General features: G+C 40.1%; 1 protein-coding gene across 3 annotated transcripts in view; it reads right to left on the bottom strand.

Annotated features, from left to right (window-relative positions):
* The window catches only part of GIGYF2 (GRB10 interacting GYF protein 2), a 105,700-nt gene that overhangs the window by 36,115 nt on the left and 48,310 nt on the right, over positions 1–21,275 (bottom strand). For 2 of the 3 annotated variants that reach the window (XM_068965942.1, XM_068965943.1), the window contains exons 7-13: positions 19,083–19,262; positions 15,025–15,242; positions 14,770–14,932; positions 14,506–14,691; positions 10,102–10,298; positions 8,993–9,152; positions 826–992 (exon numbers count right to left, since the gene is read on the bottom strand). In XM_068965942.1, coding sequence (XP_068822043.1) covers positions 826–992; positions 8,993–9,152; positions 10,102–10,298; positions 14,506–14,691; positions 14,770–14,932; positions 15,025–15,242; positions 19,083–19,262 — 1,271 coding nt within the window. The remainder of the gene's footprint in view (positions 1–825; positions 993–8,992; positions 9,153–10,101; positions 10,299–14,505; positions 14,692–14,769; positions 14,933–15,024; positions 15,243–19,082; positions 19,263–21,275) is intronic. The other variant, XM_068965944.1, reaches the window with a different exon arrangement.

Genomic DNA, 21,275 nt, shown 5'->3' with positions numbered 1-21,275 from the left:
CAGCCATGAAATTAAAAGACGCTTACTCCCTGGAAGGAAAGTTATGACCAACCAAGATAGCATATTCAAAAGCAGAGACATTACTTTGCCAACAAAGGTCCGTCTAGTCAAGGCTATGGTTTTTCCAGTGGTCATGTATGGATGTGAGAGTTGGACTGGGAAGAAAGCTGAGTGCCGAAGAATTGATGCTTTTGTACTGTGGTGTTGGAGAAGACTCTTGAGAGTCCCCTGGACTGCAAGGAGATCCAACCAGTCCATTCTAAAGGAGATCAGTCCTGAGTGTTCACTGGAAGGACTGATGCTAAAGCTGAAATTCCAACACTGTGGCCACCTCATGTGAAGAGTTGACTCATTGGAAAAGACTCTGATGCTGGGAGGGATTGGGGGCAGGAGGAGAAGGGGCCGACAGAGGATGAGATGGCTGGATGGCATCACCGACTCGATGGACATGAGTTTGGGTGAACTCCAGGAGTTGGTGATGGACAGGGAGGCCTGGCGTGCTGCAATTCCTGGGGTCACAAAGAGTTGGACACTACTGAGCGACTGAACTGAACTGATAAAGCTAGTGGAGGATTCTATTTTTTTAGAATGAGTGTGGGGTATGTGTGAGTGTGTTGAGAAAGAGACAGAAAGGAAGAGGAGGACAGGCACAGACATCTGAGTTTTAAAAGATCATTATAGCTACATACGTAGGCTGAGTCAGACTTCCCATTGTCATCTGGTCAATTACTTTCAAGGAACTACAGTTTCTTCTTCAAGAGATGTAACATCTAGAGCAAGTGCTTCTGGGTCTACTGTGTTCCGAGTGAGGCATAAGTTACTTACCATATGCGGAGGGGGAGCTGGTCCGGGAGAGAAAGGAACCCTTCCCCACATTTTCATGATATCACCAAGAGGCTGGAAGCTTTCATCACATGCTCTCTTTACCAACAAAGACATAGTGAAATAGCCAGCCTGAAACCATTCTGCCATCTCCTGATTATTGAAGGGACCTATAATAACAATAATTAAACAGAAGGGCAATAAAAATCCTTTCAAGCTAAAAAGAAAAAAAATATTTCCTGGGTCTGATCCTCACCCAGATAGAGGTAACAACTTGTTTCAGGTGACTCCTGATTGTAATTTATCAGGAAAAGTGGTGAACAGGCTTCAAACTAATAAAATACTACAGAAACAATTTAGAAATAAGCCTTATGTATATACATCCTATTTTCTCAGCAGTGTTTTAACTATTTTAAAGAGCATAATTGTCTCTAACTTGCTCAGTCTCTAAAGCTCATTTCAGAAAAGCATTCACACTGAAAGAGTGAGTATTTGTTAGATCTGGTATCACACAGGCATAGAGAATATAAACATGCATGGCTGAATATGCTCTTCTCCAATTTTCATTTCCCATCAGAGCTTGTTGGAAGTTGGGCAAACTATAAACAATAATTAATTAAATTAAGAAAGATGACCAATTTTTTATTATTTATCTGAGGTAAGACTAAATTGGGCCTTGGTAAGAGGGAAAAAACTAACATTTTCTGGATCTTTTACAATAAGAAATAACCAAATACTTTATACATAAAATTAATGAACACACTCTGATCAATAACTAGTGATTCAGGAAGTATTTGTTGCTGTTGTTCAGTTGCCAAGTCATGTCCACTCTTTGCGAGCCCATGGACTACAGCACGCCAGGGTTCCCTGTTCTTCACTATCTCCCTGGGTTTGATCAAATTCATATCCAGTGAGCCGGTGATGCTATCTGTCTCATCCTCTGCTGCCCTCTCCTCCTGCCCTCAATCGTTCCCAGCATCAGGGTCTTTTCCAATGAGTCAGTTCTTCACATCAGGTGGCCGAAGTATTGGAGCTTCAGCTTCAGTCCTTCCAATGAATATTCAGTGTTGATTTCCTTTAGGACTGACTGGTTTGATCTCTTTGCTCTCCCAGGGATCTCAAGAGTCTTCTCCAACACCACAATTCACAAACAGCATTCTTCAGTGCTCAGCCTACTTTATGGTCCAACTCTCACATCTGTACATGACTACTGGAAAAACCATACTTTTGACTATATAGACCTTTGTCAGCAAAGTGATGTCTCTGCTTTTTAATATGCTGTGTAGGTTTGTCTTAACTTTCCTCCCAAGGAGCAGCAACTTATAATTTCATGGATGCAGTTACCGTCCACAGTGATTCTGGAGCCCAAGAAAAGAAAATCTGTCACTGCTTCCCACTTTTTCTCCTTCTATTTGCCATGAAGTGATGGGACTGGATACCATGATCTTCGTTTTTTGAATGTTGAGTTTTAAGCTGGCTTTTTCACTCTCCTCTTTCACCTTCATCAAGAGGCTCTTTAGTTCCTCTTTACATTCTACCATTAGAGTGGTATCATCTGCCTATCTGAGGTTGTTATTTCTCCCAACAATCTTGATTACAGCTTGTGAATCATCCAGCCTGGTAGGGATGTACTTTGCAAAGAAGTTAAATAAACAGAGTGACAATATACAGCCCTGTTGAACTCCTTTCTCAATTTTGAACCAGTCTGCTGTTCCATGTAAGGTTCTAACTGTTGCTTCTTGGCTTGCATGCAGGTTTCTTCGGAGACAGGTAAGGTGGTCTGATAGTCCCATCTCTTCGAAGAAGTTTCCAGTATTCTGTGATCCACACAAAGGTTTTAGCATAGTCAGTGAGCAGAAGTAGATGTTTTTCTGGAATTTCCATGCTTTCTCTATAATCCAATGAATGTTGACAATTTGATCTCTGGTTCCTCTGCCTTTTCTAAGCCCAGCTTGTACATCTGAAAGTTCTCAGTTCACATACTGCTGAATCACAGCTTGAAGAATTTTGAGCATAACCTTACTAGCATGCAAAATGAGTGCAACTGTACAGTGGTTTGAACATTCTTTGGCATTGCCTTTCTTTGGGATTAGAATGAAAACTGATGTTTTCCAGTCCTGTGGCCACTGCTGAGTTTTCCACATTTGCTGGCATATTGAATGCAGCACATTAACCATATTATCTCTTAGGATTTGAAATAGATTCAGCTGGAAATTTATCACCTCCACTAGCTTTGTTTGTAGTGATGCTTCCTAAGGCCCACTTGCTTCACACTTAAGGATGTCTAGCTCTAGGTGAGTGACCACTCCATCATGGTTATCCCAGTCATTAGGACCTTTTTTGTGTGGTTCTTCTGTATATTCTTGCCACCTAGTCTTAATCTCTTCTCTGTTAGGTCCTTAACATTTCTGTCCATTATTATGCCCATCCTTGCATGAAATGTTATCTTCAATTTTCTCAAAGAGATCTCTAGTCTTTCCCATTCTATTGTTTTCCTCTACTTCTGTGCATTGTTCATTGAAGAAGGCCTTCTTATCTCTCCCTGCTATTCTCTGGAACCCTGCATTCAGTTGGGTGTATCTTTTCATTTTTCCCTTGCTTTCTGCTTCTCTCCTTTCCTTAATTATTTGTAAAGCCTCCTCAGACAACCATTTACCTTCTTGCATTTCTTTTTCTTTGGGATGGTTTTGGTCACTGCTTCCTGTACAATGTTATGATCCTCTGTCATCCATAGTTCTTCTGGCATTCTACCAGGTCTAATCCCTTGAATCTATTCACCACTTGCACTGTAAAATCATAAGGGATTTGATTTAAGTCATACCTGAATGGCCTAGTGGTTTTCCTTATTCAATTTAAGCCTGAATTTTGCAATAAGGAGCTCATGATCTGAGCCAGTCAGCTCCAGATCTTGTTTTTGCTGACTATATACAGCTTCTCCACCTTCGGCTGCAAAGAACATAATCTGATTTCAGTATTGACCATCTGATGATGTCCATGTGCAGAATTGTCTCTTTGTGTTGTTGGAAAAGGGTGTTTGCTATAACCAGTGTGTTCTCTTTACAAATCTCTGTGAGCCTTTGCCCCACTTCATTTTGTACTCCAGGGCCAAACTTGCCTGTTACTCCAGGTATCTCTTGACTTCCTGCTGTTGTATTCTAATACTCTGTGATGAAAAGGACATCTTTTTTTTGCTGTTAGTTCTAGAAGGTCTTGTAGGTCTTTGTAGAACCAGTCAACTTCAGCTTCTTCTGCATCAGGGGCTGGGGCACAGATTCAGATTACTCTGATGTTGAATGGTTTGCCTTGGACATGTTTTTGAGACTGCACCCAGGCACTGAATTTCAAACTCAGGAAATATTTACTGAACACCAATCATATAGGTCAGACTTTATTTTTCTGGGCTCCAAAATCACTGCACATGGTGACTGCAGCCATGAAATTAAAAGACGCTTACTCCTTGGAAGGAAAGTTATGACCAACCTAAATAGCATATTCAAAAGCAGAGACATTACTTTGCCATCTAGTCAAGGCTATGGTTTTTCCAGTGGTCACGTATGGATGTGAGAGTTGGACTGTGAAGAAAGCTGAGTGCCGAAGAATTGATACTTTTGAACTGTGGTGTTGGAGAAGACTCTTGAGAGTCCCTTGGACTACAAGGAGATCCAACCAGTCCATATACTTTGGCCACCTCATGTGAAGAGTTGACTGACTGGAAAAGACTCTGATGCTGGGAGGGATTGGGGACAGGAGGAGAAGGGGCCGACAGAGGATGAGATGGCTGGATGGCATCACCGACTCGATAGACATGAGTCTGGGTGAACTCTGGGAGTTAGTGATGGACAGGGAGGCCTGGCATGCTGCAATTCATGGGGTTGCAAAGAGTCGGACACGACTGACCGACTGCACTGAACTGAATCATATAGGTCCAGGCAGGAATCTATAGCAGTAAATAAACAAAGCCCTGGAATTTCCACATCTGGAAAGGTGGAGTAGATGTACTTTCCCCTGCTCCTGCCAAATGCAACTAAAAACTCTGGACACTGGATATAAAACAAACAAACAAAGACTCTGTAAGGTAGAGACAAGGCAGGAGGCTGACTAGAAGCCTTTAGCAAGACTGACAGAGATTAAAACAGAAATGAACAAGTTATCAACTTCAAGAATGAAACTGGAGATTACCACAGAACCTGAAGATATTAAACAGGTAACAGAACCCTTATCAAAACGGTAATACGGGAATAAGAACAGAATACATGCATAAATTCAGATGATATGGACCAACTGATCGAAAAAACATAAACTATCACAATTCACTCGCATCGAATAGATAACTTAATAAACAGTCCTGTAACTATCAAGATTTTTGAATTTGTAATTTTTATATTCCAAATGGAAAATTTTACCAAACATTTAAATAATTAACACCCTGTGGCAAACATATGGATGTTTCTCAAAAAAAAAAACTAAGAACAGAACTACCATATGACCCAGCAATTCCATTCTTGGGTATACATGTCTGAAATAAAACAAAAACACTAATTCAAAAAAATATATGCATCCCAATGTTTACAGCAGCATTATTTACAATTGCCAAGATATGGAAGCTACCTAAGTGTCTGTCAACAGATAAACGTATAAGGAGGATGTGGTATATATATACACAAAGGCATGCTCTGCTGTGTGCTATGTGCTAAGCTGCTTTAGTCATGCTCAACTCTGTGCAACCCAATGGACTGTGGCTTGCCAGGCTTCTCTGTCCATGGGATTCTCCAGGCAAGAAAACTGAAGTGGGTTGCCATGCCCTCCTCCAGGGGATCTTCCTGACCCAGGGACTGAACCCATGTCCCTTGCATCTACCTGCATTGGCAGGTGGGGTCTCTGCCAACAGCACCACCTGGGAAGTCCATAATGGCATGTTACTCACTCATAAAAAAAAAAGAATGAAATTTTTCTATTTGCAAAAACATAGATGGACTGGTAAAATCAAAGACAAACACACACTATATGATACTTATATGTAGAATCTAAAAAATACAACTAAGTAGTAAAAACAGCCAAAAAGAAACAGACTCACAGACAGAAAGAACAAATTAGTGGTTACTAGTGGGAAGAAGGAAGGGGGGAAGGAACAAACAAGAGTAGGAGGTTAAGAAGTACAAACGAACAAAGCAAAAACCACACACACCCCAAGGATTAACACCAGTTCCAAACAATGTTGTCCATAAAACAGAAGGGGAAGAAATAATTGCCCGTTCATTTTATGAAGCTAGCATTATCTTGATAAAAAAAAAAAAAAACAACACTACAAAATATTCTTTAGGAATGAAGATGCATAAATCCCAAACAATTTATCACTAAGATTCAGCAATTATAATTACATACTATGACCAAATAGTTTATTCCAAGGGTGAAAATCTGATTCAAGATTCAAAAACCAGTCAATGTAATCTACCATATTGAACTGGGTAAAAGAAAAAGCATTTGACAAAACCCAATATCCAATCATGATAAAAAGCTCTCAAAATAAAGTGCACTTCCTTAACCAGATAAACAGCACCTAAAAACTCAACAGTTAACATGACCCCTTAATTATTATTAAAGTTCCCCCTAAGGTAGAAAAGTAGGACAAACAAAGCAAGTCTGTCTGCTCTCACCCTTCTTACTTAACAGTTTGGAATATACAGTAACACAACAAAAGGAAGAGGCTTACAGACTGGAAAGGAAAAAAGAAAGCCATCCCTATCTGCAAATGACAGCAGTCTACATAGAAAATCTATGGACTCTAACCAAACAACTCCTAGCACTAACAAAAGAGCTCAGTAAGGTCACAGAATACACAAACCTCTAAAATGCAATTCTACACAGCAGCAATAAACACTGAAATACAGCAAGGTTTACAACTGCTCAAAAAGTCATATACTTAGGTAAAAATTTAATAAAATATGTACAGAATCTATACTGAAAATTACACAGTGCTGATGAAAGAAATTAAAGATCTAAAAAAACTGAGAGACATACCATGTTCATGGATGGGAAGACTGAACATGGTAAAGATTGTCAATTCTCTTCAAAACGATAGAAGTTTAACACAATCCCTATATGGCAACCTATTCCAGTATCCTCGCCTGGAGAATCCCATGGACAGAGGAACCTGGAGTGTTACAGTCCACAGGTTTGAAAAGACTTGGACACGACTGAAGCAACTTAGCACACACATATGCACTATTAAAATCTCAACAAGATTTCTGGTATATATAAATAGGATTACTCAAAAACTTATATGGAAAAGCAAACTAGAAAAAAAGAAGTCAGGAGGAACCAGTATACCCAATTTCAGGACTCACTTTACAGCTATGATAATCAAGACTACACAGTATTGGCTGGAGGGACAAACACAAAGATCAAATAAAGAATAAAGAAACCAGGAATTTCTGGTAGTCCAGTGGTTAGGGCTCTGTGCTATTGCTGCAGGGGCAGATGTTCAATCCCTAGCTGGGAAACAAAGATCCCATAATCCATGCAGCATGGCCAAAAGAGAAAAGAAAGAAGAACCCAGAAATAAACCAGCACAAATAAATATGTTCAACGAAATCTTGAAGGAAGTACAAGGACAATTCAGGGAGGAAAGACAAGATAGAAAAAAGACAGAGGAAAAGGTACCAGTACAGCTGGATATTCACAGGCAAAAAAAAATTAAAATCTTGACCTACGTCACATACCTTATATAAAAATTAACTCAAAATGGAATACCAACTTAAGTACAAAACATAAAGCTATAAGTTGGGAGGGGGAAAGGGATAAAATCTTTGAGATGTGTTCAGCAAAGAGTTCTTAATTAAACCAAAGCACAATCCATAAAAAAGGTATTCATAATCAATTGCACTTCATCAAAATTTAAAACTTTTGTTCTGTTAAAGACTGTTCAGAGCCTGTTCTGAATCTTGACTGTATCAGTGTCAATATCCCGGGTGTGATATTGTTAAAGTTTTGCAAGAGGTTACCACTGGGGTAAACTGGGTAAATGGTACATAGACTCCCTGTATTATTTCTCACAACTGTTTGTAAAGCTATAACTATCCAAAAATAAATATAATTAAAATACACACCTGTATATGTTTTAATTAAAACATTCTACAGCATGCAAATTCAGATAATCAAAAAATATACACAGTGCTATGCAGCGATAAGATACTATAAGGAAGAATAAAGCAGGGGAGGGGGACTGAGGATAGAAAAGAAATTATGATGTTAAAGAGATGTAACAGTCAACAACGAAATTCAGGTTACAAGCAAAAACTTCAAAATGCAGAAATGAAAAATCAGCAGATGTTCTTCACAACACACTCTCCACATTCTAACCTAACTTATATACCATACACATACTTTAAGCAATTAGTTTAAAATATGCTACTCTTTTCAAATATTTTAAATATGTCTTTTGTCATTTATGATATCAACTCCATTTCAGTGAAACATTCAAACAAGCTTTTCCAAGATGATTGCCATCATCTTTTTTAATAAGGTGCCTAAAATACAGTGAATGTATGAAACTCAACTGCCCAGTCAATAGCTGGCATGCCAGAAATGAGGCAGTCTTAAGCATACTGACTATTCCCCGCCCCATCATATTAGTAATCACAATCTGCCTTGTATTCAAATTATTTTCACTGGACTCCCTCCCATCACTGAAATGTAAAGTACTAAGGAGGGAACCTATTAATGAAACATCTATACAAAAGAAGAAAGCCTGTAGCGCTGACTTTTGTTCTACAATTACACAAATTAATGTTAAATAATCACCATGCTTTTGAACTGTGGTGTTGGAGAAGACCCTTGAGAGTCCCTTGGACTGCAAGGAGATCCAACCAGTCCATCCTAAAGGAGATCAGTCCTGAATATTCACTGGAAGGACTGATGCTGGGAAAGACTGAAGGCAGGAGGAGAAGGGGATGACAGAGGATGAGATGGTTGGATGGCATCACCAACTCAATGGACTTGAGTTTGAGCAAGCTCCGGGAGTTGGTGATGGACAGGGAAGCCTGGCATGCTGCAGTCCACAGGGTCGCAAAGAGTTGGACACGACTAAGTGACTGAACGACTGAATCACCATCTTAGAGAATCTAAAGGTAATGGCATACTTCTCTACTTAGAGTAGAATGGAACAACCTACCTTGAATCTCTCCCTGAGGATCTTTGTAATACCACTTCTGCATTGCTTCATGCATCAGTGGAATTGAGAGTCCCTTAGCTCTGTGTTCTTGCAGTTTTGATGCCAGTCTCTCATCATCTAGTGCACTGTCTTGGAGATAAGCCACCATTTTCTCAGCTTGCTAAGAGAAAAAATTAAAAAATGAACTGTAGAAACAAATGATCCTAAATTAATACTTGTACACATAATTGTCTGTCTCTTTTGGACTACCTGATCTGTGAGAGGCACTGTGCAAAGGACACAGCAGGCAACAATTCATCCATCCAATAATGCCATGAAATAGGTACGATCCTCATTTCACAAAGGGGGAAACTTGGTGAACTAAGGCAGGTTCAGGGGGATCAAGTCTTGCTTAAGGTTTCAAAATTATCAAGAAAACTCAAATGAGACTAAAACTGGAACAGATCAAAATCTAAGCATCTTATCAACACACTTAAGAGTGCCATTTAAACAAATAATCCTAAATTATACAAACTAAATCTGCAAAAACATGTGCTAATAGATCAAAAAGCTCAATTATAATACATTACAAATAAAATCTTTTACAAGTTTTTATTCCTTTCTGCAATACTTCCTGCCACCAATTACTGTACCCTGAAGGAAAGAGAATTTCCTCTGTAGAAAGCAAGCTATCATTTACCTTACATATAAGCAGCAGTATATAAAAACGTTAGGGAACTCTAGAGACATCAGTATGATGGTATTTCTGTTTTCCCTGTTACACTTTAGGCGAAAAATATAGACGATACAGTGCCTATCCACAGCTGCTTATATTTGCCATTTCTGGCATTCCATTAATTTCCAAAAAGAAAAAAGAAAAGGAAACAGCTCAGGGCAACCTCAGAAGAGCAAAAAATAACCTGACTTAATGACTACTACATAGCAGAAACTTAAAAGCATGAAATGATTTGAAAGACAATTACTCATACAAATAAATACTAGATGTAAAAACAAGTTTTTCAGTACACAAAATCTAGTGCACAAAAGTTCCATTTCTGAATATTCATTTAATGCTTTTCAATTTTTATGGCAGTTTGCAAGGAAAGAAGGAAGAATTATGTGACTTGTACCTGCTCCAAGTGTTTGAGACCCTCTTCATCGTCTGGCTCTGTGGGAACACTGCCCATTCCAGGAGCACCAACAACTGGCGTCTCCACTGGCCGGAGGGCAGGACTAGGGCTGGGGACAGGAGGCGGGAGGATGAGGAGCGGAGAGGCTGTATCTGCAGGAATCTGCGACAGGGGCTGCTGGACATCAGGAACCACTTCTAGAGAAAAAAATGTAGACAGATGAAAATCCTCTAAAAGAGACTCTCAGAAAGAATAACAGGCATCAAGTTGAGCAGCTTGCTAAATGGGCTCAACAGATTTGTGAACCATGTCATGAACACTGCTGCTACTTCTTATGGAGAAGTGTGTATTCCTCCCCAGAATGATGAATTACCTCCATAGGGTGACAACAAATAAGATTAAAAGGTATCCAGAAAGGGCTTCTGCAATGCCATACTGTGTCACTAGAGTATCTACCCAATAGTTACAGGTCTACCTCTTGAAAACAAACAGAATTAGTCCAATCCCTTCTTTACATCATGTCTCTGAGCTGTAAAGACAGTAAACAGCACTGCAAATCTCCTCAAAGACACCATATCTCAGCATGTGAAAGTGAAAGTCGCTGTCGTGTCCAATTCTTAATGACTCCTTGGACTATACAGTCCACGGAGTTCTCCAGGCCAGAATACTGGAGTGGAGCCTTTCCCTTCTCTAGGGGATCTTCCCAACCCAGGGATGGAAACCAGGTCTCCCACATTGCAGGTGGGTTCTTTACCAGCTGAGCTACAAGGGAAGCATAAAAACCTTTATTAAAAACATCTGCAATTACTTTGAATAATTACCTATTTCGACTTATAATGACCATAATTCAACACATTCTGCAGGGTAACAAAAAGTTCACTGGGTCTACCTGTACAGAGCAGGAGGTTCTTCACAATAAGAGTAAAGACTACAAAAGAGGTTCTGTCTTGGTTCCTATTTCTAACCTCTCAGTACTCAGGCTCTTGAGGAGGAAAGAGGGATGGAAGTAATTAGATACAACTGTAGTTTCCTCTTTGAAATCTTGTTTGTTCAATTACAACAAGCTTCTCCAAATTCTTTGACAGACTTCTTAAAAGGACAGTGTGACGTCTATACAACTTTCTCTACTTCACCACCACCCATACCAGCTATAAGGTAACTTCCACTTCCAACAGCCGAAATTTCTCTCCCAAAGATAAGCATTCACCCAAAGTGTTCAAACACAATGGTTTTTCCTAGTCCCCATCACTGAGCCTTAGGTCTGACATTATCTTCCCAATTCTGAACTGGAACGTTCTCCTTCCTTCCTTTTCCTGCACTCTTCTTCTTGCCTTGCCAAGATTTTTCTCTGGCTCCTCTATCTACCCTCTAAAAATAGGGATTACCCAGGTACTGTTCTCAGTCCACTTCTTCGCACTCCTAACAGTGCATGTCATCTTTTAAATGTTCATTCTCTCTGTGGCCCAGAACTCGTCCCATTGAGCTACAGTCCCCTCACTCTCAACTGCTCTCTGGCCATCTCTACTGAATTTCTTACCAACACCTCAGACTCCATGTTCATAACCTGAATTTGTTCTCTCCCCTCCCAAATGTGCTCCTCAAAACTTCCACTCTTTTTCTATTAAGGATACCCTAGAGAGCATATTCAAAAGCAGAGACATTACTTTGCCAACTAAGGTCCATCTAGTCAAGGCTATGGTTTTTCCAGTAGTCATGTATGGATCTAAGAGTTGGACTGTGAAGAAAGCTGAGCGCCGAAGAATTGATGCTTTTGAACTGTGGTGTTGGAGAAGACTCTTGAGAGTCCCTTGGACTGCAAGGAGATCCAACCAGTCCATTCTGAAGGAGATCAGCCCTGGGATTTCTCTGAAAGGAATGATGCTAAAGCTGAAACTCCAGTACTTTGGCCACCTCATGCGAAGAGCTGACTCATTGGAAAAGACTCTGATGCTGGGAGAGATTGGGGGCAGGAGGAGAAGGGGACGACAGAGGATGGGATGGCTGGATGGCATCACGGACTCGATGGACGTGAGTCTGAGTGAACTCCGGGAGTTGGTGATGGACAGGGAGGCCTGGCGTGCTGCGATTCATGGGGTAGCAAAGAGTCGGACACGACTGAGCGACTGAACTGAACGGAAATCCTCTCACACACCTCATTCATCTTTGACTCTTCCTTCCTCCTTGCCCTAATAAACAACAAGCAGTAACTATGTCCTGTCAATTTCTACTGTGAAATCTCATCTGCCACTTCCTCCCCTTACAAGTGCACTGCTCTGGACACCAACTGGTCACAGAGCAGCCCTCTGTCAACACAATCTACCCTCACACACAGCTTTCAAATATATGTTCCAACCATGTTTCCCACCAGCCGCCTTTTCACATCTCATACTTCATCTAAATAAAAACAGAAGTTGATTTCCTGCCCATGCTTGGATCAGCCCCATTTCCTCACTGTAGCTTTCACTGCAACCTACTACTGGAATGGCCTCTCCTAATTCATCCTGCTAAACCTAACTCCAAATTCTACTTATTATTTTAAGACAAGTTCAAGGACACTTGCTTCCTGATTATTCCAGGAGTGTGCCAATCATGAATTCATATTTTGGTCCTAGGTTACTGATAAGCACATGCTTTATTTCCCCTATAAATTGTTAAGTCCAGAGTTTCAATCCTCAATGCACATTTATGCAGCTTTCCCAAAAGATACGTGTCTAGACCCCACCCTAAAACCTCCTAAAATAAGGCCCTAGATGTGTACACTTAGAAGTATGAACCACAAATAATTTCGAGGCATAGCATAGCTGAAAAATTACTACTACAAATGAAAGAGGTCTCAAAACGTGCAAGTCCCATGGTACCTGATATATACAGTAGGGATTCAAATACTTGCTGAATTCATTCATTTAGCTTTGTTACAAACATTAAAAAAACGGAAGGAAAAAAAAAATCCTTGGTTCAAGCTCTCAAAATAGTATTTACTGGGAAAGAGAAAGAACAAACAGTTCTTCATAATGTTGTTTTTCAGAAACAGTGCTGGCTGTTTAAGGAGCAGACACCTAACCTAGCTTGGGACGTTGGGGTGGGAGAGTTTCAGGCACGGAAAACAGCATATGCTAAGGCACTATGCTAAGACACAAAGGCAAGAGAACAAGGCACATTTCAGGACTAATAGGTTGTGAAGCTGACGAATAGAGTACAAAGTACACAGAGAGTTTAGTGCTGAAACTGCAGAGGCAGGGCAGATGCTAGATCACGCGAGGTTCTCATAGGCCAAGTTAACAGGCATGAATTTTCATGGTGAAAGTGAAAGGTGCTCGGTCGTATCTGACCCTTTGCAATACAGTCCACGGAATTCTCCAGGCGAGAATACTGGAGTGGATAGCCTTTCCCTTCTCCAGAGGATCCTCCCGAACTAGCGATCAAACCCAGATCTCCCTCATTTGCAGGTGGATTCTTTACCAACTGAGCCACAACGGAAGCCCAAGAATACTGGAGTGGGTAGCCTATCCTATCTCCAGAGGATCTTCCCGACCCAGGAATTGAACCAGGGTCTCCTGCCTTGCAGGCAGATTCTTTACCAACTGAGCTATCAGGGAAGCCCTAATTTTCATTGTGAATAAATCAATTACCTTTCCATATCAGGCATTACACTGCCATTTTTTAGTACATACAAAAAGAAACATGGAAATGAACATTAATACTGCCTGTTAAGGTGTATGAGCAACTTAAAATCAATACAGTAACACTGGAAAAGGAGATATACTTTAAGCTTATTCTCTAGCAAAGGTGATGGGTCTTCTACAGAGTTATCTTGGCCTCTTTGAAACAATGGCATTATGGCCTGTCATCTGGACACATACACAGCCATTACATAAAAGGAATCTGATACAGAAATCAAACTACTGCAGAGGATCCCAAATCCAGTTTGCTTGACTGATACCAGGGTGGTTGCATCCCTAGGAAGTGATAGTACCTTGCTGCTTCTAATTGTTTTGATGAATTCTGGGATAGATACACAGGGGAAGCAGTGTTTGAGTAGGCTGACTGGTAAAATGGGCTTCCCCTGTGACTCAGTGGTAAAGAATCTGCCTGCAAAGCAGGAGATTCCCGTTTGATCCCTGGGTCAGGAAGATCCCCAGGGGTATGGCATGACAACCCACTCCAGTATTCTTGCCTGGAGAATCCCATGGACAAAGGAGCCCGGCAGGCTATAGTATATAGGGTCTCACAGAGTTGGACCCAACCGAGTGACTGAGCATGCACACACACACAGGTAAAATAACCTATTCCAATAATCCACCACTAGGAGCAGTTCAAAGAGGCAAAACCAAAGCCTATCATATCATTTAATCACCAGTCCCAGCAACGTCCAAGTCTGGCTTGCTGACTCTCATAAATACATACCATCCCCCCTGCTGGACACTTTGGTTGATAGACTATTTTCTGTCCGACTCTCTTCTTCAGCTTTTTCCATTTGCTCAGTTTTGGATTCCTCTTTCCTCTCAAACTGTGGTGCTTCCTGAGGTTGGTCTGAAGGAGAACCTGGTCTAGCAGATGAAGAGGAGGTCTGGGGTGTTTCCTCACTAGCTTCTGCAATAGGAAGCAATCTTAAATTAACAACTTAGGAAACTTAGTTTGATTAAAAATAAAGGGCCAAATGAGCCTTACCAACTCCTAGTCTGTCTGTCTTCTCTGCCTCCTTCTTATTTGTCTTATCGGGTTCTTTGGCTTCTTCATTATGGCTGCCCTCAGAGTCGGAGCACTCCTCCCCTTCTTCTACAGGTCGGAAGTCCATCTCTTGCTCTTCTGGAATAGGCTCTTTCTGTACTTTCTGTAGGGAGAAAATAAAGCCAAAGATGAACAGCATATTTGGATTTGGAAAAAGGTCAGTACCTGTGATAATATTTAAAACAAATTTCTTACCTTCAGAGAGAGGAACGCACCAGATGAGTCAAATGTGCCCATTTCCTCCTCAGCATCCTCCAAGCACCACTCAGGCAAGCTATCCCTGTCATCATCTATGCTTCCACTGCCGGAGCGCACCCTTCGGTAACCCCGTTCATCATCCCGATCTCGAAAATCAAACTCAAACCTTCGCCGACGTTCCATGTGTTCCCGCCAGCCTGCAGAACGAGGGCCATCTGGGATGAGGAGGAGGACACAAACCTTAGAGAAGTTTTATGACAGTATTAGAAAGAGAAAACCATGGACAGGAAACAAAGGAGAAAATTACAACTGACAGCTAATGCAAATGGATCAACCTATAAAGAGAAAAGTAGGAAATGAAGCAAACAAAACGAAGCTTAAAGTTCACTATTATATTCTATGTACCCTCAGTAAGTGACAACAGTAGCTATCTTCATAAACTACCATCACAACATACTCTAAGGCTTTTAAAGATAAACTTAGAGGAAACCACTTTTAAAGGACAGTTCTTCAAAGTATCTACTTTTAATAAGCTCTAGAACTGAATGTCTGACTGAAATGTTGATCAGTCATTCATGCGGCCCACTCGTAGCCTAGACTTAGGCACTGGATATCCTTCCATCCTGAGTCCATGCATGCTCCCCCTTTGCTAAGTCTTAAATCATTTTCTTTCTTCTGATGAAAAGATCGTTCTTTATGGATAAGATCAGCCCCCTTGATAATATAACAATATCCACGACATGATGCTATTATGTCAATTCTTAATACCAGGCTCATCATGTCCACCCACTGGCCTCAGGATCCCACTGGTAATTCTGATTCCTCCCCACTTCCCAAAACAGTCATGAAATTACAGCACTGACATGTCATATCTGGCCCACTATCCCAATTATATAGTTTATGAAACAAAACCTCTGCCAGGAGAAGTAACCTGCATAACAAAGGAACTGGAATCCAATCCTGCATCCTCTACTGCTCTTTCCAGAGTAACAGGCTTTCTTTCCTTTCCCTTTTCTCTCATCTCTTAACTCTCTCTAGGGAGTTTTAATTTCCGTGGAATACCCCCAGGGACATTCCTAAATCCACCCTTGCATATTACTTAGAACATCTACTTTCCAACAGAGAACAACTGCCCAAGAAGAAAAGATCGAAGTAAAAAAACAAACAAACAAAAAACAGGTGTGGGGGGAGTCCTCTTGTTAATACTGACAAATCTGAATCTAAGAGAGTCTTAAAAAGAGATGCAAGTTTTATCCTATTATGATTTTATATCCTTGACTGCTTTCTCCGAGGGAGATACGCAAAAAAAAAAGGTCAAAGTTAAATGTTACTGTACTCTTGAGGCCCAATTTGCTAAAACCTATGATCTAAAAATCAAACTGAAAACCAAAGGGCAAAATGTTAAAATATCAAATACAGGTAGCATCTTATAAAACTCTTAATGTGAAAGTGTGAAAGTGTTACTCACTCAGGCATGTCTAACTCTTTGTGACCCCATGGACTGTAGCCCACCAGGTCCCTCTGTTAAAGATATTCTCCAGGCAAGGATACTAGAGTGGGTTGCCATTTCCTTCTCCAGGGGATTTTCTGCAACCAGGGATTGAACCCAGGTCTTCTGCACTGCAGGCAGATTCTTTTTTACTGTCTGAGCCACCAGGGAAGTCCCATAAGTCACTTACAAAAAGGGAAGAAAACTTTATTCTCCCACTTCCCACACTTTACTTACAACAACAAAACACAATTTATTGCCTCCTATGAAAATGAAGGAGTTTTATAACCAGATTGTCTAAATGTAACTAGAGCCATTATCCCAAAGAAGTATTCATGATCAAAAGCTGAATTCCAGAGCCCGCTGTCTGCTGCTCTCGTTTCTAAGTATGCACTGCGATAGGAATCTATCCTTCTAGGCATGTGGCTCATGTTTCCCTCTAAGTTTCCTAAGCTCACCTCCCAAAGCGGGTGCTCTGCTGTCCTTAATGCTCCCAATTCCATACGTTCCCAGCTGTGAGATGTACTTTAATAAAACTACACCCTATAATTGCTTTGTTGTCTTAAATAGTTAATAAAATTTTATTCATGAAACTAAATGTAGCAGATAAGGCACATCTATAGCTTATTAAGACTGACCACTGCTCTACAGACCTTAAATCCGAACTAAATTATGATACTATTTTCTTAAGTCAAAATCACTGTATTTAAGATTTTAATCAAATCTAATAAAAGATTAATTAAAATATTAAGATAGTAACTAATAACAACTGATATAATCAGACTTGCTTTTAATATGCTGGGTTAAAAAAGTAGATTTTTTAAATGCATATTTATACTGTTCAGCCCCCATATATCTTTATGTCACACAAACTGTCTTTTTAAAATAAATGGTAATCCATTCTTTTAATAAAGAACTGGAAAATTACCACGTTGATGACAAAACTGATGTGAAAGTCAAATTTCACTGGAAAGAAAGATTTACAAAAGATAGGAGACAAAAAAAAGAGGCAATATATATCCAAAATCTAAGCTCTTGGGTGAGGTGGTAAGTGGCAGAACATAACACTGATGTTTTACTTTTAACTCACTTTAACAAAATGAACATTAGACGTTCGGGCTCAGAAACACTGTTCATCTTCCAAAACATTCACCTTGTTTGTTTTTGATCAGCTGGAATTTTCTTCTCACTCAGCCCAGATCCCGTCCATTCTTTCACTGAATGTTTGTTGGGAACATAGTCTACAAGCCCCTCTGCTTACAGGCAAGCTCAGCACAAAATCCCATAATGCCCTGAAGAGAACTCTAAGATCCGGTTGCCCAGGACACAGACTGATAAGAACTGCCTAGATAACTGTGATGCAAACAATGCCCACTAATGACAGGAATCTCTCCCAAGAGGCAGCCAGTGAGGAGCTGAGGTAAAAGGATTATGACTCTATCCAATGATTAATTTCACTAAGTTTCCACCTATCCACAACTCCATAAAGGACCCTAAAGACCAGTTATAATGTTTACTCAGGCCAACGATTTGTTAATCAACTTCTTTTAAGTAAATGAAAACAGTTTACATTATTATCAGTTCAGTTCAGTCACTCAGTTGTGTCCGACTCTGAGACCCCATGGACTGTACCAACTCCTGGAGCTTACTCAGACTCACATCCATCGAGTCGGTGATGCCATCTAACCCATCTCATCCTCTGTCGTCCCCTTCTCCTCCTGCCTTCAATCTTTTCCAGGATTACGTTATTATATCTTTCTCTATTAAAGTAAGCTTCCTTGGCATACAGTCAGTACACAAAATAATGTTATGCATGTGAAATTCAAAAGACATGTACACACTCTTTGTATGCTTCAGTTGTGCATGACCCAAGATTCAAACTGCAGGGGCATCTGACGATCATGAGGCATGGAATCAGCACTTGGGTAGGGAACGAACTTTGACACAAAGCACCAGTGTCTTCAATTACCAGCATATCTAATGTTAGGAAGAACAGTTTGAAGCCTTCTTAAGAGTCAAACAGAAGAACTTACAAAACCACTAATCATGACTATTCTCTCTCCTTTTTCTAAAGTTAAGAGGGACAAAAGGATAAACTTATGCTTTTGCTTCTGACCTAGGTTTAAAGTTTATTCTTCAAATAAGAAATCACATTTTCAGAACAAAAAAAGAATAAATCCTTTCTTATGCAGAGGAAAAAAAAACTCACTTCAGGGAGAGCACGTATTCCTAAGTAAGCATAAAATTACCACATTAAAAAGCATGCTGAAAAAAGATTCAGAGACTTAGGTAAACCAAATGAAATCCTCTTTCATTTTCACAGTTAAGGGCAGGTGCTTTCCATTAAACCACACTGCCCCAGAAAAAAAAAAAGTGACTTTTTCTAATCAACTGAACAGGTGTGGGGAATTTTTATGTTAAATGCTTTATGTGGTAACAAGACTGAGTGTGACAACATAAACATGTCTTTTTTACTGGTTTAGGTTTTCTACTTTATTCTTAAGAATTCCTGCAAAATCCTTGTTTCCTTGGGCCCCCGCATGCTTCTGCTCAACAGGGTTCTCACCAGGGCTGTGGGGCCGCCACCTTTCTCCATCCCTTCTCGATCCAGCTAGCCGCCAGCCTCCATCTTCATCTTCTCCATTCTGTTCCTCTCTGAAAATACGCCAATTTTCACTCTCTGATCGTATAAATTCATGCTTTCTTCCCACTGACACTGGTCCGCCTTCCTCAAAATTTGTTCTCCCTGTAAAGAAATTGAGTAACCGTAAGCCTCAGCCAGCAAGGATTTTAAAAACAGACTTAACTGCTAGAATCAAGCTTTTCTGCAAATATGTCCCTCTCAATGTTCAGGCAGTAGAAATAAAATATATGTGGATATATGAGTATATTATTAGACACATTTCTTAAAGCTGAATGTTCAAAGACTGAGCAATTATTTTTCCAAACACAACTAATGTGCTTTTTTTTAAGTCATGCAGTGAAAAGTAAATCAACCGTCCCCTACACAAGATTCCTCAGAGTAAAACTACCATCAATAGCTTCTTATAAAGCCTTTCAAAAATTGACCATGGTTATACTTACGCATAGCCTAGGCTGGTGGCTCAGAGGTTAAAGCGTCTGCCTGCAATGCAGGAGACCCGGGTTCAGTCCCTGGGTCGGGAAGATCCCCTGGAGAAGGAAATGGCAACCCACTCCAGTATTCTTGCCTGAAGAATCCCATGGAGGGAGGAGCCTGGTAGTCTACAGTCCACAGGGTCGCAAAGAGTTGGACACGACTGAACTACTTCACTTCACTTCATAGTTACGCATGTATATACGGATTCCTCATTCACATTCCCACACTACCCTCAGACTATTACATGGACTGCTTTGTACCCTTCCTATTTCTACCTGGCAATCCTTCCTTACCGGTATATCCTTTTCTTCCCTAAGTCGTACAATACTTTTAACTATCTGATTTAGTAAATCAACGTATTTAATATCAACTTCTATCAGTGATTCTGTCAACCTCTCTTTTATTCCAAACAAATTCTAAACTCAGAAATAGGAAGTATAAGCTACAACTTGTCATTTATTCTGGCACCCAGGACATTATAGGCATACAACAAATCGCTTTTGAACAAAATTCAAAGCTAAGTTATGTCTAACTGGATACAACTCAGGAGTTACATTAACAGTAAAAGAGAGACTGTTATACCTAGAGAACTAAATTGGTACTTTCAAAAGACAAAAGAAACCTAAACCATATAAATTTGTTAGTCACTGTTACTATTCCACATGTGCTAACATATGTAATTCATAACAACCTATAGAAAACTTCACACTGAAATATGTGGTTGACTCACAGAACAAATGTGCCTTAATAAATGTTTTTTTCATTTAGATTTCAAACAGTAATAGTTTTGTCATTTTAATATACATCATTGGAGATCTGCTTATTTGTAAATAGCCTATTGCTCATTTGGAAAAATAAACCAGTGGACAATAAAAAAAAAATATGTGGTTGAAAATCTAAAACATACACTGGAATCCTCAGTTTATAAAAGTTACATATTCTTTCAGTGATAATCTCAATTATTTTCAATAAATCGTATTAAAGTGAAAAAAATTGTATATTTGAAAATGAGGAAATTCTGCTCATCCTCTTATATTCCATTTCACATGTATTAAAGAGTCCTTATCCTGTTTACCCAAACAGTTATTAGGTTGTTATCAAGTACTGGGTTGACCAAAAAGTTTGTTTGGGTTGTTCTATTACATGACAAAATATCTTGGAATGGGAGGGGTACAATTATTTGCTGGGAAAAATCTTATTACTGGCCAAAAAGTTCATCTGGGTTGTTCTATTACACAATAAAATATCTTGGAATGGGGGGGTACAATTATTTGCTGGGCAAAATCTTATTACTATAGGCAGCCTCCAAGACAATTTCTCAACAATCCCTGTCTTCTGATCTTTGTGTAATTACCTCATCTTAAGTGTGGGCTGGACTTACTGACTTGATCCTAACACACAGAATCCAGTAGACCTGATTGAGATGTCACTTCTGATACTGAGCTAAGAATTTCCATCCTGGATGCTCTCTCTGAGGGAATCCAGCAGTCCTGCTATGAGGCAGCCATGTGAGAAGCCCACGCTGAGGCTTGCCAACAGCCTCGTGAGTGGGTGTGGAAGTGGATCCAACCCCAGTCGAGCCCTGAAATGACTGAAGCTGCACAGAAGACCCAGGCCAGACCTAAGCTAAGAGACGGAGCT

The sequence above is a fragment of the Capricornis sumatraensis genome, chromosome 2, assembly GCF_032405125.1.
Source record: "Capricornis sumatraensis isolate serow.1 chromosome 2, serow.2, whole genome shotgun sequence".
NCBI classification, from domain to species: Eukaryota; Metazoa; Chordata; class Mammalia; order Artiodactyla; family Bovidae; genus Capricornis; species Capricornis sumatraensis.
The sequence above is the reverse complement of the archived record's forward strand: the minus strand, read 5'-3'. Positions and strand labels throughout refer to the sequence as shown.